General features: G+C 48.0%; 1 protein-coding gene across 1 annotated transcript in view; it reads right to left on the minus strand.

The window, feature by feature from the left end:
* Window positions 1–10,917, minus strand: part of Tspan5 (tetraspanin 5) — a 167,702-nt gene extending 156,785 nt beyond the window's left edge. Inside the window, exon 1 of the mRNA XM_005081959.4 lies at window positions 10,508–10,917. Within this exon, the coding sequence (XP_005082016.1) occupies window positions 10,508–10,588 (81 nt within the window). The 5' untranslated portion in view covers window positions 10,589–10,917. The remainder of the gene's footprint in view (window positions 1–10,507) is intronic.
* Between the last annotated feature and the right edge of the window lie 8,133 nt (window positions 10,918–19,050).

Consider the following 19,050-nt stretch of genomic DNA (forward strand, 5'->3'; position numbering starts at 1 on the left):
TCGTACAATCTACATCTAAATAGTAAACAGTCGCTGGGAGCCTACGGAACACCTCCATACCTTCGGTGAGGGAGGGTGGCAGACTGTAGAAGAACCGTGTCGTACAATCTACATCTAAACAGTAAACAGTCGCTGGGAGCCTACGGAACACCTCCATACCTTCGGTGAGGGAGGGTGGTAGACTGTCTTGCCACCCACTCTCGAACCCACTCTGTTAATAAGATTCGTGATTGTATATTTTTAAATTATACCTTACAATTCTTAATCGGCAATCATCTACACACATACGGATAATATCACAAGGATAACCACAGGGTTTGTATGCCACTCTGGTTTTGCATTTTTTATTTGCTTTTTTTTTTATTCTAGGAGTGGGGCTAGCCCCGATGAAATATGTCAAAGAATGGAGATTTTTACTCACAATTTCAACTCTTTCAAAATATTTTCACTTTAGGTACCCAGATATAATCAAAATATATAATTTTAAGGGGGTAGGGGAAGGAAGAAAGAAACTATCGGATGAAGGAGGGAGGGACGGAGGGAAGGAGGGAGGGAGGGAGGGAGGGAAGGAGGGAGGGAGGGAGGGAGGGAGGGAGAGAGAGAGAGAGAGAGAGAGAGGGAGAGAGGGAGGGAGGGAAGGAGAGAGGAAGGGAGGGAAGGAGGGAGGGAGGGAAGGAGGGAGGGAGGGAGGGAAGGGAGGGAGGGAAGGAGAGAAGAAGGGAGGGAAGGAGGAAGGGAGGGAGGGAAGGAGGGAGAGAGGGAAGGAGGGAAGGAGGGAGGGAGAGAGAGAGAGAGGGAGAGAGGGAGGGAAGGAGGGAAGGAGGGAGGGAGGGAGGGAGAGAGAGAGAGAGGGAGAGAGGGAGGGAGGGAGGGAAGGAGAGAGGGAGGGAGGGAGGGAAGGAGAGAGGGAGGGAGAGAGAGAGAGAGGGAGGGAGGGAGGGAGAGAGAGAGAGGAAGGGAGGGAGAGAGGAAGGGAGGGAAGGAGGAAGGGAGGGAAGGAGGGAGGGAGGGAGGGAGGGAGGGAGGGAGGGAGGGAGGGAGGGAGGGAGGGAGGGAGGGCACCTGCACTGTACAGAATACTCTGGATATTATACTGTACTTGTAACAAACTTGTAAAGAAAACTGAGACATCCTACTTGTCGTCCATGTTTGCTTTGCTGTCACCTGTCCTAGTGACAGCACTGCTGAGCCAGGTTTGGGAGACTAAATGTCCCTTCCATGTCCTGTAGCAGTCACCTGTGAAGTCGTCACATTGGCCTCTCTGCTGACTTGCCCCTCCCTCTGCAGAGAGTGCTATCAAGGTCAGAGGTTCAGGCAGCCCAGGACATGGCGGCCGGCCGGCAGGAAGAGCTTCTGTGGACGGAAGGGTGGTACTTGAGAGGGAGGTCGGTGTGTGGCAATCACCTCGCCGTCTGTGGTTACACAGGCAGTCCCCACCCATGGGTGCACTTTTCCAGCCTGCCTGCTCTAACTAGCTTCCATCCCTCTACAGACCTGAAGGTTGGCATGTTCACTGCAGGGCACGCTCTCTTTAAAGGCACGCTCTCATTCTGTTTTCAGGGCCCTCGGGATTAAAAACACACTGGCACCTTTGGATTAATAAGAAATCCCTTGCAGGATTCAGTGGGCTGCATCCTTTACCTCAGTAAGGGAGCAGCAGCAGTCTCCCGTGCTGGTGCAATCACGCACCCTTGGCTCACTTATGTACCCCAAAAATTGAGGGGTGGGTCAGGGCATGCCTCTCCCACCCCAAAACATAAATGCAGCCTGGTTATGGGTGCTATCTATAAAACTTTTTTTTTTATCCAACACAGTGCTAATTCCACCAATTATACCCTGTCTGGACCTACTGAATCAGATTCCCCCAAAGAAAAGATTGAGGTTCCTTAGCTTGCTAGTGTGTCCAAAGGGGGAGGGGCAGTAAAATCGCAAGTCACCATATCCCACAGAAGTTACATCCCCCATGATGAACACTGACAGGGAAAATTCCATATCAGCACTATTGTTTAATTTATTTATGTATTGGCTTACCTTCCTGTCCTCTGACCACCTACTACCTACATACCATTTTGATTTTTGACAATGAAGGGTACACAAGCCAGGGCCCTGTGCACACTGCGCAGTAACTCCCCCAACGATCCACTTCCTCGGCCCCACAATCAATGTTTTTAAACACATCTTAGCCATTTAGGCTTCCTCGACTAGAAAGATGGATCCCACGGACTTCTAAAGACGGCTATGATTTCTCTTCTCCATCCTCTTCCTCTGATTTAAGCAGGAACCTTTTGCTATGATGTGTACAACATAAAGCATGAAGTCTTCCGCGCCTGCTTCTGGTACTACTAGGGAGGCGGAGCCTTAAGTGTGGAGCATCTCTGGAAGAAGTCAGGTCACTGGAGCCATGACCTTGAAAGGGATGCTGGGACCATGACCTTTCCTCTGCCTTCTCTCTACGGCTGTCACCATTCCATGAGGAGCTGCTTCTATACAAGCCTACCAAGACACGGCAGCTGTGCTCGGTGCATTATGTACTGTTCACAGGCTCCATGCAACAAGACCATAGAACCATGACCCTCTGAGATGGTGAAACAGAATATGCCTCCTAAGCCAGTTACCACAAGTATTTTGTCAGAGTGATGGGATGCTGACTAATACATTTCTCTCTCTTTTTTTCCCCCATGCAAAACACTTGATGGAATTCCAAAGTAATGAAACTGACAGCCAAGCTTCTCTGGAGAAGAGAGACACATCGGCTCCGCCTTCCCCATGCACAAGGCCCCTCCCAGCTCTTAAGGATGCTTACAGGTACTGCTGAGCTTGAAAAAGTGATGGGACAGAATAAACATTTAAGCGCACATATGCAATTCCAGATCAAACCGTCAGTGTGAAGGGCAAGGCTTCAGAGATCAGTGGCCACCCTGGGTGCACAGGCTTAGCAGAAGCTCACTGGAGAAGAATATGGAAGATGTAACTGCGCTAGAAATTCAACTGAGCCAACTATGTTCCCTGGCTGTTGGGACTGGTTTAGCCTGAGTTAATAGCCAGTGTTTGCACTGAGAGATTTGCTTCTTACACAGTGCTTTCACATGTATAATCTCATTTAATGCAGGATAATGACTCTGGAGTGTAGTCTCCCAGCTTTTGAGATGAGTCCTAAACACTGCTCTATAATGTGAGAGTAACTTCTTCCAAGCCAAACCAGCATACTGGAGGCTTCTGGCGCAAGACCTGACTCTGTGAGAGTGGGGTGCTCAAGGGCGACAGCCCTCTGGAGGGTTGGAAGAACTTGTGAGAAAATGTGGTCCATTCTGATTCCTACATTAATGAAAGTGCATGCAAATGAGACCTTGGGCGGAGCATCATGGCCAAAGCCTGTGACCAGGCCAGAGCACAGCCTGTCCATGAGACACAAAGAGGACCTGGGATCCTCAAAAGGTGAAACAATGGGTTTAGAAATGGCATTGTGGCTATTTTAAAATAAGGAAGGAGGGACGTAAGTCTTTGAACAGGGCCACGCAAGGCAGACTTCTCGTAAAGGTTTAGGTAACAGAAGGATGCTGTGAGAGCCTAGAGCTCACACCATGGAAGAAGGACGTCCCTGTGAGGATGAGGGGCTATGGTCCAGGATGTCTGAGCACTGGCAGGTAGGGACAAAGGGTTGGTTTCCTTTCTTATCACTGTGACCAAATACCTTACAGAAGCAACTGAAGAGAAGAAGGTTTAATTTGGGTTCAGTGTTGAAACCATACAAGGATGGAAGAGGGAAAAGTCATAAAACGTTACTGATATACATTAGCTGAAACGCCAAGGAGAAATGGACTATTCTATAGCTTCAAAGTGACTTGGCAAAAAATAGTTCTAAGTCACCAAAGCAACGAAAGTACTTGCATGAGTGGAGAAGTTTGGCAGGCAACACCCTAGGTAGAAATCACTGCCACCTACTGAGATGCATGGATGCATAACATCTCTCCTGGACTCTGCCTCCCCGAAACACACAGCTGGAACCTAAGCATTGGGAGCCGGTAGGCAACCCACACCGCAAACAGTCGGTCTGCCACCCGTTTATAATCTTCTGAGGTATCAAAGTCTTAAAAGTGAAGGGCTGAAAGAGACTTAGAAGATATAAGCAGACATGATGCACCCTCTGGCTTGCACTCCTTAGCCTTAAATGCCATTATTGAGGCTGGGAGAGTGAAGGAGACCTAAGGACTAGGAGGTAGAAATGTGTACTTTCCCAGTTTCAATAGTGGGACTGTTGCTATCAAGAATACCCCTGGAAACAAACTTCACACTGAAAGTGTTTGTGAGAGCCACCAGGCAGACAACTTTATCTTTAGCCATGACCAAAAAAAAAAAAAAACAAGTTGGAAAACTTAAAAATAAGTAACATTTTTAAATATAAAACTATCAGTTGTTGCTTTCCTATAGGTTTGAGATATGCTTTAAAATTAAACTGAAAAGTCACCACTGGGGGCCTGGAGAGACGGCTGGGGTTCAGAACGCTGGCACCCACATGGTGACTCACAACCATCTGGAAATCTGGTTCCAGGGGATCCAACATCCTCTTCTGGCTTCTGTATGAACCAGGCATACATCTGGTACGCAGAACACATACAGGCAAAACGCCCACGCACATAAATTCTTTAATATTCTTAATTTAAAAAAGAAGAAGAATCCATAGTAAGTTGGGAGGCTGAAAACTTCAGAGAGACATTACATCAGATATGAAGACGGATGCAACTCTCTAACCAGACGCTCAGAAGACAGACTCCCCTTAGACGCTTGGCTGCCTGTTAGAGAAGTAAAGCTTCCTTGACCAGAAGGATGAATCCGTGGGCTTTCTCAACATTCTGAACTTCATCTATCCAACAAGCATTTATTAAATACCTATGTGTTTCAGACAACATGTGACACGCTGGGCTTAAGGAAATGATTGGTCCCCACACAGGAGCCCTTAGCATCCCATACAGAAGGACAAAGTGAGAATTCTGAAGACAGTCATTTTAAGGCAGTTGGTATTACGTGTAGAAATAAACATATGACTCAAAAATACCCTTGTTAGTACTCTAATTGTCATTTATGAACTTTTCAACAGACTACATAACAATTTATTATTCTAGCATACCCTTTAAAAACGTTTCACCCTAAACTTTTTTTGTGTGCTTGTGGGTGGTGTTAATTGTGGCATATGCAAAAACTTTATCACTTTTCAATTATGAACAGATGTAAATGACTTACTTGATGTTTAATTTTAGAATAACAAGCATCTTCTAAAATAAGTTTCAGACTGAGAAACTGGGGCTATGACTGCAGAAGAGACTTGACACTCCCAAAGCAAACCCCACAGTGCTCCAACACCCCAAAAACCATTTCACACCTCTGTGCTCCGATTTCTTTATTGGTCACAAAAATACCATCATATGCTTCTGTGAAGTACTTTTACAGGCTTTTTAAAGGGACAACATAATTGCAAAGCCGTGGCGTTTGAAAATGCACACAGCTTGCATCTATAGCTCCAGTAACTAGTGAGACTAAGGACGGAGTTTATGAGCCAGAGTTGGACACCAGGCTGGGCTAGGCTGGCTTAAATAGCAAGACCCCATGTAGAAATCAAAAGAGAACCTCGCTTTCACTTTTGTAAAAAAAAAAATGCCAATCTGAGCATCAATCAGTACACAGTGACCCAACTAAGTGAGCTCCCAGTTGCAACTTCACGCAGGGTGGCATGTTAGTTACCTGCTTTTGCAACCTTTGCCTTCGGCTCCATTTCAACCTCTGAGAACATCATCCAGCGAGAAATGCTAGCCCCAGAGTGAGCGGCGGGCATGATGATGGCGGGTCTTGACTTTCCCCTCTGAGGTCTACACACCCTTCCTACACTTCTCTCACGTGACAATTCCAGGGCCACATTTAGCTCTCTTCCTTCCATCTCCCTGTAATTCAAACGGCAATTTAGACTCCCATATGGTTGCCATTGAAGCTAACAGATGCCTAGCAAATTAAAACAAAAATTATGACTTATAAACTGCTGATGTACCATCATTCCAGAACATCTCGAAATTTATACTGAATCATAAGACATCCTACTCGACGCCCCATTCCTAGCCTGAGGTTCCTTGAACCTCCCTCCTCTTGGAATGTAAGCCCTGTGGAAATAAACTATACCCAACATTCCGTCATCCATTCTAGATGAACCCCGGCTTGCAACACAGAGTAATATCTGAAAGTACACCAAAGACACTTTTGGCCTCAAACACACAATAGCTGATCTGGTCTTTGGACAGCCCAGAGAACAAAATAACAATACCGACTAACTCAAGGCTTCTGCTGATCAACAGAGTCAGGTTTTTCTAACAAGCCATTTTCTAAAGATGGCTGAAACCACATGTCCTAGTCGGGATTATTATTGCTGTGACCAAACACCATGACCAACAGCAACGTGGGAAGGAAAGAATGTATTTCACTCACGGTTCCACATAACAGTTCGTCATCAAAAGTGCAGGAACTCAAGCAGGGCAGGCACCTAGAGGCAGGCGCTGATGCAGAGGCCATGGAGGGGTGCTGTTTACTGGCTTGCTCAGCCTGATTTCTTATAGAACCCGGATCACCAGCCCGGGGATAGCACCACCCACAATGGGCTGGGCCCTCCCCACTGGTCACTAATTAAGAAAACGCCCTACAGCCGGATTATGGAGACGTTTTCTCAGTTGAGGTTCTCCCCTTTCAGATAACTCAAGCTTGTGTCAAGTTGACATAAACCTAGCCAGAGCACCACATAACCGTCTACACAGTGACCTTGACACTTCCTTGTCAAGGACAGAACTCATAATCGAGTCCATGAGGACTCTTATTAATGTGCCAAATGGCTGTGCAGTTAAACTGCCTGGAAGCTGCTTCAAGTCTGAGAGACAGCAGAATCCCTGTGCTGTGCTATGACTGACAACCACAACTGATCCATCGTAAAGTGTCACCTGCCGGTCGCAGGTGAGCACCAGCCTGGGCTCCCCAACTGAAGGAGACATCAAAAAAAGTCCAGTCACAGCTTACGGCAGCTATGCAGAGACCCCAGATTAGAACCATCCCTGTGGCCAAACTGAACTGTAATAATGAGGTTTTGTTTTAAAGTGCTAGAGTTTGGGTGTTGTTGTGTGCAGCAATAAAACAGCAGCATAGATGCTGGCATTCACTCACTCACTGAGACTCAGTTCAGCATCAAGGTCCAGAACAAAACATCTACGAATGGCCAGTGATGGGACTCAAACTCCCCAAAGGACTGGCCTTAAAACAAAACACCCCTTCTCCCCTCTCCTCTGCCCCAAAGACAACTCAGGGTTTCTGAGTAATGTCTTCCTATGGTGACACCCTCAATAAAATCAATTCCTGCTGGCTCGAGTTCTTCCAATATAGAACAAGAAAAACAAGGTTTTTCCCCCACCACGCTGTGATAACTAACAAGAAAGGAATCTGTACAAGATGTTGGCTTAACAAAGAGTATCACAACTGTTACATAAAAGAATCAGGATTTTACACATGAAACTGTAATTCTAATAATAAAAATGTAGTAATGACTCAGGACTACATTTTTGAGATTCACAGTGCAGATACGGAGATATGCTTGCATGCCAATAACTTAACAAGCTAGGGAAATTTAGTGAAAGGTTTTTTTTTTAAGTGAGAGAATCATAGAGGAAGAAATGAAAAAACAAATCAGTCTGTGGGTGAGCCTCAGTAAAGGACAGTCCATAACTAGGCAAGTCTCCCCGTAAGTGCTTTTTCCATTACAGACTACCGCTCCTCTCTTCAAGTTCATCTTACCCAGTGTTATTAGAACTCAACAAATGCTTTGTCAAAAGCAGGGAGAGCCTCACAATTCAACCAGCTCCTTCATTTTACTGGCTGAGTATCGAAGGCCCAGGGCAGTTAAGTGACTAACAGTCAAAGGGCTGATTAGCAAAAGATCGGAACTGTCACAGCTGCGGCTGTGTTCACTTTTATTTTACATGAACTGTCACTTTCAGATGTCTTCAATGAATTTCAAATTCAGGCTACGTGTCAATGTGAAAATGAGAGATTAGGAACCCGTGGTCTCTGCTAGCAATTTCTCCTCCATACCTGTACAGCCAGAGCACAGGCTCTGCTGTTTCTGGCAATCACAGGCCGGTTGGTGCCTCAAGAGAGGAACGGAGTGCAAGTTTGTACAGCCGCTGCCAGATCTCCAGTCACTAACATTTTAGTGGGGATTGCTTTAATTATAACATGGGCATTTTCCCGCTGCTTGCTGCCAGAGCCGCTGGGCCTGGTAAAATGGGGCATTTAAATATAAGGTAATTTGGAGGCAGCGAGCAGTACAGAAAAGGGGCGGGGTGGGCCTTGGCACTGAGGTGGGGGTGTAAAGAACTTAGCAGGGGCCTCCTCAGCGATCCTGCCCAGGAGGGCTCCTTCAGGTTCACAGCCTCAGCCTGTTCTCTGGCTTCCCACAAAACTACCTACCGCCCACAGGAATACCTTCAAAATCAGACAAGATGTGGGCCCTATTCTGGAACTCTCCATGCCAGCAATCTGCAGTTTTGTCGAAGCTCTCCACAGTTTGGGGGCTTTGCTGCAGCCTAATCCAGAGACAGGGCTAAATTTGCCTTTGTGCTCTCCACAAAATTACACCAAACTGCCTGGGAAACAGTCCCCAATCCTTTTCATTTCCTTTCCACTCCCTGCTATGAAACTGCAGAGAAAGCCCGTGGGTGCTTTTTGTTGCCTGGTAGCTGAGATGTGCAACTTTTGGAAGTGTTCAAGCAGAATGAAGAGGCCGTCCACTGCCCTGCAGCCCCATACCACGGCCCCTGCCTCTTGTAGTTCAACGCTATCAGAATAGCTCACTGGGAAACATGCCTGCCCACCACTTTAAACATTTCCAGAAGGGTCCAGGAGAGAAGCAAAAAAAGAAAGAAAGAAAGAAAGAAAGAAAGAAAGAAAATCATTTCCTCTTGCTGTATTTACAGCAGGGGGGGGTGTTCCCAGGAACCACATACCATCACACACACACACATACACACACACACACACACACACACACATACACACACACAAGCCTGACTGTGAATGGTTGGGTATGGTATCTATTCCCATGCCCCTCATCAATCTGGTCCGGTCCTGAGAACAGATGACATGTTGACACCAAGTCCAATTCCTTCCACAAAACACACATGGCCATTCTGATAGAAAATAAACCAAGCTTGTGAGTAAGGAGGGAAACAACTGTTCTCACAGATGTATACATTTACCGCAAACCGTCACAATTAAGGGAAGTCCAAATTAAAATGTCCTGGATTCAGGACCGCTGGATCATTGTTTATTTACCTCGCAGAAACTTGGGGATACCCCCCACGGAAAGCCACCATCTTTACCGACCATGGAGGGAGGGTATCAGAGAGGAAGACGACCCAATAGGAAGAGGTGGGCTGAAGAATAATACAGTGTTCCAGCCAACCATTTTCCCCTTGTCCTACAGAACTCTTTGTCTGGTTGCTGAACACATTTGTGAGGTCGCAGAAGAGAACCAAAACAAAAGAGTAGGGTCCCAGCCTGATTACAATAGGCACACCGCACATGGCAGTGCCAAGCCGAGCACGGTTGAACCCGGTGTGCAAGCAGCTGCTCGCCTGCTCAGCCAGTAAAACAGGTCTCGCACACCTTCTTCTCCTTAGCGTTCCTCCGAGGGCTACTAAAACCCGGCCCGCTGTGTGTCACCCCTTTAAAAAAGGGAGGACGTGAGGCACGCGCACACTGGAACCTATGTTGACTGGTGACTAGTTATTCCACAAGGATACACAGAGAAATAAACCCCTCCACCCCACACGCCCACTTGACCGGTCCATTATGCAAAGGGAGCGCTTTACAAGCGGAGAGGAGCATGCAGGACGCGTTATTTACGTGCACATTACAGAACCACACACCATGGCATCTGCATCCTACACAAAGCCCGAGATGGTGCAAGGAGATACACGCTGAGCACGCCACAGACCAGCCGCGGCAACACCGAGCCAAGCCCTCGGCCAATCAGAACGGCGCTGGAAGGTGGATCTCGGGGTCGGCTCTGCCCGATTAGCCTGCCCCATTATGACACCACGCTTTGCCCAACATCCAGATCCCACGGGAAGCAAATCTAATCGTGTGCTCGCTCGTTTCTCAAACTGCCGAGCCGTCCTCCCATCCATGCCCAAGCGAGTCAACCCCCCTTTTTTTTTTAAATAAAAGAAAGAAAAAAGCCACCCTGAGGCCTGGCTGCCCCCTGCCCGGCTCGGTTCCTCTTTTCACCTCCTCTGGGTCCTGGAAAGGATGAAGTGTTTCTCTCCCCCGCGCTCGAGCCGGGAAGGCGGAAGGTAGACGCCTCTCGCCCCGACTAGGGAAGGCTCCCCGGGGGCAGCGAAAAGTAAAGGCAGCGACCACAGCGGGGGACCGTCGCCCACCCATCCGCCACGGCACTTGGAAGCCCAGGAGCGCTCCAACTTACCCAAAATATGACATTGAAGCCAAAAATGAAGTATTTGATGCAACAACTGACTTCAGGACCCTTGTAGTGCTTCCCGGACATCCTCTGGGTTCATGAAGACACTTTCCCCGCCAGCCCGAGTTTGGAGCCCCGGAGCACGGCGGCTCGGAGCAGCCCGGCGAGCAGCAGGGCACGCGGGGCTCAGCCGCGCGGACCGAGCGGCTCCGGCACCTCCAGCCGCGGGCCTCCGATGCCGCCGGGACGCGGTGGCCGCAACCGCCGGGAAGCCTCGTCGAACCGGCACGGAGCACAAAGCGGGAGCCTCGCGTCCGTGCGCCAGGCGGCGGGTCCAGCGCTCGGTCCCCGGGCTCCAGGCAGTGGCGGCCGCGCAGAAGCCGGCGGAGACGCTGCCCGCCGCCTGCCCGCTCGCTCGCGCGCCTCCCACCGCTCGCTCCGCCCGCCGCTCGCTCCGCCCGCCCCGGCCCGCAGCTCCGCCCGGCGCCCGGGTCGGCCAGGCGCGCGCGCGCTCGACTCGTGCTCGGGAGCTCCCGAGAGGCACCACGCAGCCGCGCCACCTCTGTCGCCGTCCGCCTGCTCCTCTGCTTCGACTCCTCGCTCCCGGCTCCTTCCTCCCCGAGCCTCTTGCTGCCCGGGGATCCGAGGGAGCACTCCACCGTGCGCTGATCCAGAGCAGCCTAGGTAGAGGGACCGACGCGGGAGATGAACCCTCACTAGACCACCAGCTGCTCTGGAGGGATACCAGAAAAGAGAGTGGTTTCGGGGCGCTAAAGCTGGGTGAATCCCTCTCCAACACACACACACACACACACACACACACACACACGCACACACACACACACACGCACACACACACACAAGGTCCCCTTGCTATCTAACCATGCATCTTCCTCCAGCACCACTATGTGGAAGGCGGGACTTTGCTGAGGAGTGCAAGGGGAGTTAGGGAGTTGAAGAGAAGAGGCTAGGGGTGTGAGGATACTCTGAATCTCTCTGTGACTAACCCAACCTTCCCACTAGCAAGAGATATGAATTTCATCCTGCAAATGGGGGCAAGGACGGGGACGGGGGCACCCAGAGGATTCTTGATCCAGGTCAACTTCCACCCTTGATGGAATTAGAGGCCAAGGAACACAACAGCTTCCTAACTGAAGAAGCGATCCAGGAGTTACAGGACCGTCTTCCTCTGGGGAATCTCAATTGGGTGTATAGACTCAGGCCACTCCTGACCTCTGACAAAGACCAGAGTTAGAGGGTGGAAACTGAGAAGCATCGGTGACCAGGTACCCAGCAATTGCATATCCACATGCTTCACAAGTGCAGGGAAACAGGTGCCGGTGTTTCATGGTAGGAGAAGCAAGAACAGCTAAGAAATGTGTGGCAGCTTCTATAGGAATTTGATTACATCTTCAAACATCTATGATAGACATTAAAAAAGAAAATCCAGAACCACCCATTGAGACTGTCTTCCCGGGCATGGTGAATAAAGTCTGAAAACGGTAACCTCGGGGTCTGGGAAGGCTTGGGATCCAGAGTAGGGCTTTGCTAAGTGACTGCCTCTGCTTTTGCTCAAAAACTGGCTTCAAGCTGGCAACCTGTAGCCAAGTATTGGTAAGGCAAGTTTACTTTTATGCACAGTAAGCTCCTTCCAGATGGGCCTGGTCTTCAGAGGGATTGGCACTATGTTTTGAGTCAGGGTATCCAAAAGGCAGGAGGACCAGGAATCCTACTCACTCCATACCATGACACCGGCTAGCAGGGGATGAAAGAGCCGTCTCTCCCTCCACCCAGCCCAGACAGTGTGGATGCCAACAATGGATCCTTACTAACATGGCACTGAGGAGCTTTACCTAAACCTACTCGTGCTGTTGTAATTCTGTCTGTGTATAAATAGAGCTGCAACTGCAGAATTCTGGGAAAGCCAGAGGAAAGGTCTCCCCTAAGCTGTGTGACACATTTCAACAGAGGACTAGAATTAAACCCAACTGAAGGCTGGGTTTTACCCTTAAGTGATAGCTCAAGTGTCCTTGCCCCATCATATCCATGCTGCTGATATCCATGACTTAGATGAATGTCTAGTGACATGTATCTCTCATTAGAGAATCATACCACGTATTTTCTCTGTCCTATAAACCCTCTGCGTTCTGCCAAGACAACCTTTGCTTCCCTTCCCCCGAAACCACTGATGTTTTACCTGTCCATAGTTTTCGCCCTATTTTGGATTTCATACAGAAGAAACCCCATAGGTAGTTTCCTCCTCCTTCACCTTGAACTTAAAAACATCTCTAAAAATAAAGCCTTAAACATCAATGGACGGTGGTGGTGGTGATGGTGGTGGTGGTGGTGGTGGTGGTGGTGTGTGTGTGTGTGTGTGTGTGTTTATTACCAACTCTTAAGGAATGGGAACAGGAATATTCAAGGTCATCCTTAGCTACATATTAAATTTCAAAACCATTCTGGGCTATCTGAGGTGCTATCTCCAAAAGGAAAAAAAGACACAAAATATTAATGGAGAAGGTACAGTTCGATCACTCATTTGCAATTTGGAGAACCATTAAAAAAAAAACACTAGTTGAATGGTCTGTGCCACATCATATATCCAAAGTTCTGTGAAGATTAATAAGTTAAATATATTTTAAGCAATGAATAAAATAGAATATTTGTTAAACTTCATAATAGAAATATTCCTTGACTTAGAAACAATGGAAGGGGATAATCAATGGATATGACTAAGTGTGCCTTCATAAATTATCTGTCAGACGCTTGTTGTATCCAGCTAACCAGGAGAGGCTATGGGCAGCAAACATGAACAGTGAGTCCGAATACCTGTGTTGTGAGAAGGGCTCATAAGAGCTAAAGTACAGAATCCCTGTGTCTAAACCAAAAACAAGCCAGGCATTGTGGCACACACGCCTTTAATCCCAGCACTCAGAAGGCAGTGTGGATCTCACCTGAGTTTGAGGCCAGACTGGCCTGTAAAGCAAGTTCCAGGGTATCTGGGGCTAGACAAAGAAACAGTGTCTCAAAATAATAAAAATAAGTAGATAAATAAATATCAAAAGGCATGAGAAGAAATCTAACATCTATGTGGAAATGTAACGTTCTGGTAATAAAAATATACATTAACTTAATGATAAAGTTTCAAATATAATAAGCACTGGTTTACATATATGTCATTGCAATGTATCGCAAGGCCTACGCAACTGCAGCATATGAGAGATAAGGTCCATTTGGAAAGAGGTTTAGCCATATGTCTCAGGTCAAAGTTTTACATTTTGACTCACGTCTGGGAATGTAGCCAAAGAAATACTCCAAGATATGGACAAAGCTATATACTGAAAGTTGTATGTGGTAGCATTATTTATGTTGAACACTTGACTGCAAACTGATAGATCAAGTCGTTGGGGCTGTACCCAACTCCCTACAGTCAGGTGACTGTGATGATCTTTCCCACGCCTGTGCCTCTTGTTCCTGGTTTCTGTCCAGGGTCCTCTTGCCTTTTGTCCATGAGCCAACTTGCCTTACTGACCCTTCAACACTTTTGCTTGACATCTTGGAGCCTTAATCCTTTGTTCTTTCAGCACCCCGTATTGGAGCTTAGCAACAGCTTGTAACCTACTTGTTTACCGGGCTACCTTTTCCAGGCCATGACTCCTTTTAGGGTGTGGCTTGTCACTTCTTATCTGAGACTCAACCAGGGCTCTGCAGGTGTGTGGTAAATATTTATTGGAGTATTGCATGAATCATTTGCTCAACTTTTATAGCTATTAAGGATGATGGTTATGAAGAGTGTGCCAGCGTATTGACATATTGTAAAGTTTAAAGGCAGAGAACATGGAATTATCTCTAGTAATACTGTTAAATGACAAAATGAAGGATGCTTAGCAACATACACAGTAGGTTACCATGTGGTAGAATAACAACGATGTTGGCACAAGAACGTGTGCATATTTCCTTGGTGAGTAAGCCATCCGTCTTAGCTTGTTTTCTATTGCTGTGATAACACTGTGGGAAGAAATGGTTTATTTGGCTTACAGGTTACAGTCCATCACTGAGGGAAGCCAGTGCAGGCACCTGGAGACAAAGACTGAGGCAGAGGTCACAGAGGAATTCTCCTTACTGGATTGCTGCCCATGGTCTGCTTAGCCAGCTTTCTTATGGACCTGAGGACCACCTGCCCAGGGGCAGGACCACCACAGCGATCTGTACCCTACCACATCCATCATTACTCAAGAAAACATTCCACAGACTTGTCTGCAGGCCAGTCTGATGCACGCAACCCCTCAGTTGAGATTCCCTCTTCTCAAGTTGGCAAAAACCAACTATCATACTATGTATGGTAGGAAATAAGAAAAGTATAGCCATGGAAGCAAACTAGGAGACTCAAAAATATTGGTGAGAATGAGATATGCTTTATTTTTACAGATGCATTTGCTTTCTAAATCTTGTCACGAATATGATGTTTGTTAATCATATTCTTGTACCATGTACATGATATACTCTGCACATTGTTCACATGTATATATAAATGTTAAGAGTCATTTCCTGAGAAATAACGGTTGTTGGGGATGTGACACAGTTGTAGGCCTGTTGGCTGCGCTTGAACTATTCTACCCTCAAGATAAGGCTACATTTGCCTCCAAGCAAGTAAACTCAGATTAAAGCCATGACTGTCTCTGAACAGAAACCCTCACCAGAATCTCTCACCAGAATAAGGTGACCATAACAAGCCCTAGCTGCAGTCTTGCTGAGAGGAATCATGACACAAGTGCAGAAGATTCCACACTTTAATGAGCAGGCCCAGAACATCCAGGCTGAAGCGTAGTGTTTGTGACATCTTACACAGATAGCTCGTCCCAAGAAGAAACAAACTCACAATTTAAAATATATTCCTCAGCAAAATAATGAGGTGTCTGTCTAGTCATCCAGATGTCTGCCCCAATCCGCAAGACATAAGCACTTCCCTTTTGACAACTACAGAGCTGGGCACTTACTCTCCCTCCCGGACACAGCTCTGTCTCTAGAAGCCTCCAGAAACAGCAATGCACACAAAGACTCTGGAATCGCAGGTGGTTTTGTTTTCATGGTCCTGATCGTCAATTTCCGAGGAAATATTGCTTTTATAATTAGAAAGCAAATTATAAATAAAGACAGGAATAAGTAAGCGATCATATTTCATATAACTCCATCACAATCCAATAAATTCCGGCTTACTTTGAGGAGAGATCAGATCTGGGGGGATTTTGCTACAACCATCTCATTTAAGATTCCGAGGTTGGAAAACGGCTAATAAGTTTAATTACTGAAGAGCTAATGGCTTTTATAAATGGCATGAAAACAGGTAAAGCATGTTCTAATAGTTGCCTTGATGTACAAGATATGATGGCCCCCATCTCGGCTGCCTACACTGCATTCAGCAAACCCGCCCGCCTGCCTCCCTCCACTCTCTGACTCCGAGGCCTCTTTGCTTCCCTCAGCTCTGATTTTCCCGTTGTCTGCTTTGTATCCCATACTGCTGGTTGCCTGCCATTGCCTTCTTTTGTCCAGAACCCCGGTGGTTTGCCAGTGTGGAGGCCTCGCTTTGTTTTTCTGCCATGTGTGGTACGGAGACTTTTCTGGGAGTCTTCTTGCATCTAAGAAATGACCTCACCTTGCCCTTGAACTCCATCCACTATGCAGTGTGTGACACCTGGTCCCTGGTAATAATGACCACACCAAGGACAACAGAAAAAAAAATAAAAGAACCTGGGTGGTCACACTGCACTGCATGGCGGATGTAGCCAGCCTTGAAAGAACTCTATCTCCCGACTTCCTGCCTGTGAAACCACTTTCATGGTTATGGTACTTTGAGAGAAGGTGCCGTTTCTATGCATCTGAAAGAAAGCATCTTGACTTCATTACTTTCCTTTGGAGGTTCTGTGCTGGTCAGGTTTTTGTCACCTTGACACAAACTGGGATCACCTTGGAAGAGAAAACCTTAGTTGAAGAAATCACATATGTCATATTGGCCCATGGGAATGTTTGTGGATCATTTTCTTGATTCACGACTGTTGGGGAAAGGCTTGCCCACTGTGGGGTGTAACCCCTGCGCAGGTGGCTCTGGATTATATATATATATATATAAAAAAAACAGAATGAAACCATGGGGAGCAAGCCAGTGAGCAGCACCCATCCATGGCCTCTGCTTTAGTTCCTGCCCACAGGGTCTCAGCCTGAGTTCCTGCCTGATTTCCCTCGGTGATATACTATGACCTGGGAGTTATACAATGAAACAAACCCTTCCCTCCCTGAAGTGTGGGTTTTGGTCAGTGCATTATCACAGCAAGAGAGAAACCTAACTAGGACAGTTTCTCATCCGTCCTTCATCTTCTAGAATCACCAGCGTCTCCCACATTTCTCCCACACCACCATCTGTACATGTTCATCTGTCTTACCCAGTTTCTGTCTCTGTTCACCAGACACAGGGAACTTCTCAGGGGACCTGACAGCTCTCACTCACTCCTCTCTCTCAGACTTTCACAGCCCCAGGTGGACCCTACACACCCTGACAGGATGAATGCAAACTAGGTCAAACCTCAGACTCTCTCTCACCAGCTGGGATTCAGGAGCAAGGGTGTCCCTGACTGCAGCTCAGAAGGAGACAATGTTGCCAGGCTTTTCCTCTGTAAAAAGAAGGGAGGCTAAATGAGGAGGAAACATCGTCACCAGCTCAGACAGCAGGAGCAGCTGCCAAGGCTCACACATTTTGCACTCTGACAGCCTGCTCTAAGACTCTCCAACAGAGCTCTGTGCCCGAGGTTTACAAATTCTTCGCATAGAATTATTTTATCACATCTTCTCACCCTGCCTTTAGATACTTTGAAGTGAGTGTCTCAAATCTGCAAAGCAAAGAACCCTGATAAAAACCATGGTCACCCCAACTCAAGTGCTTTGCAAATTAAGTCAACCTAACACATTTCTCTTAGCAAGCCATGGTATAAAATCAAACAACACTGCTGTTATGTTCAAGGAATGTTGTGCCTTCTTTTCCATTGCAAAGTAAGGAAAGTAAATGCTATGTTTCTCTAAAACATAACTAACCACTTCCCCTGGAATTATCCCACCACTATGACCTCTGGTCCCATGCCCCTCGCACATTCACTAAAGATGATGAGTTTTGGGTTCAGGTGGTTGCTAATCACCCACAGGCCAGCCTGGGTCTTCAAGGCCTGGGCTGGTGGGAAGGCATCCACAGGCCAGCCTGGTGCCTTGAGGTGGGTGACATTATGATGAGCGAATGTGTGGTGAGGAAATGGGAGAGAAAGGGAAGCAGAGCGGTTCACGGGATGTGGAAAGAGGCGAAACGGAAGAAATGAAGACGGTGATGCAGGCGGCCTGATTGACACCTGGGGCCATGGTGATGTCCAGGACCAGGCTGGGTTCACCTGGGGCCATGGTGATTGATGTCCAGGACCAGGCTGGGTTCGTGGTCCTACCACAGCCAGGGTCTGTGCTGACATCTGTGACCCATGCTGCCACCAAAGGCCACAAGGATGCCCAGTGACTGGGCTGCCACCTGTGACCATGAAGGTGTCTGAGGACCATGCCACACAGGGGTCATACTGACCTAAGTGTCCTGTGCTGACACCATACCTGAGATGTCTGGAACAGAGCAGCAGCTGAGGCCCGTGTCTTGGCCCTGCTGCACCCAGGGTCTAAGTTGATGTCTGTGGTTCCTGTTACCACCAAAGGCTCCGGGGATGTCTGGGGTCTGGCCTGCCATCTGAGGCCATGTTGGTGTCCGAGAGCCATGCCAACTGTAAGTGTACCACGCTGATCTGAGTGCCCTTCTCTGCCACCTGGAGCCATGGTGTCCTCTGGGCCTGGGACGCTGCTGAAGGCCATGTCTGGGTCCATGGCCCTATCACAGCCGGGTCTGTGTTAACATCCACAGCCCATGTTACCACCAAAGGTCACATGGAAGCCTGAGTTCTGGGTCACAACCTGTGGCCTTGTGGATGTCTGAGGGTTCTGCCACTACTGGAGCCATGCTTATCTGAGTGGCCTGTGCTACCACCGGGGACCATGGTGTCATCTGGTACCAAGCTGCTATAGAGGGTCATGTTTGGGTCCATGGCCCTACAGCAGCCAGGGTCTGAGTTGATGTCCATGGCTCCTGTTGCCATCAAGGGCCGTGTGTATGCACAGGGTCTGATCAGCCACCAGAAATCATGCGTGTTGGTGTCCAAGTGCCATGCCAATATGAGTGGCCTGAGCTGCCACCTGGAGCAATGGTGACATCCAGGCCCCAACTGCTGCTCAGGACTATGTCTAGGTCCATGGTCCTGCTGCAGCTGGGGTCTGTTTTGAAGTCTGTGGCCCATGTTGCCACCAAAGGCTACATGGTAGCCTTGTTGGTGTCCAAGGGCCCTGCTGCCTCCAGAGCTGTGCTGATCTGAGTGGCCTTGATTGCCACCCGGAGCCAAGGTGTTATCCAGCTCTGAGAAGCTGCCAAGGGCCTTGCCTGAGTCCATGGTCCTGCTGCAGCTGGGGTCTGTGTTGATGTC

The sequence above is a fragment of the Mesocricetus auratus genome, unplaced genomic scaffold (assembly GCF_017639785.1).
Source record: "Mesocricetus auratus isolate SY011 unplaced genomic scaffold, BCM_Maur_2.0 Super-Scaffold_100009, whole genome shotgun sequence".
NCBI classification, from domain to species: Eukaryota; Metazoa; Chordata; class Mammalia; order Rodentia; family Cricetidae; genus Mesocricetus; species Mesocricetus auratus.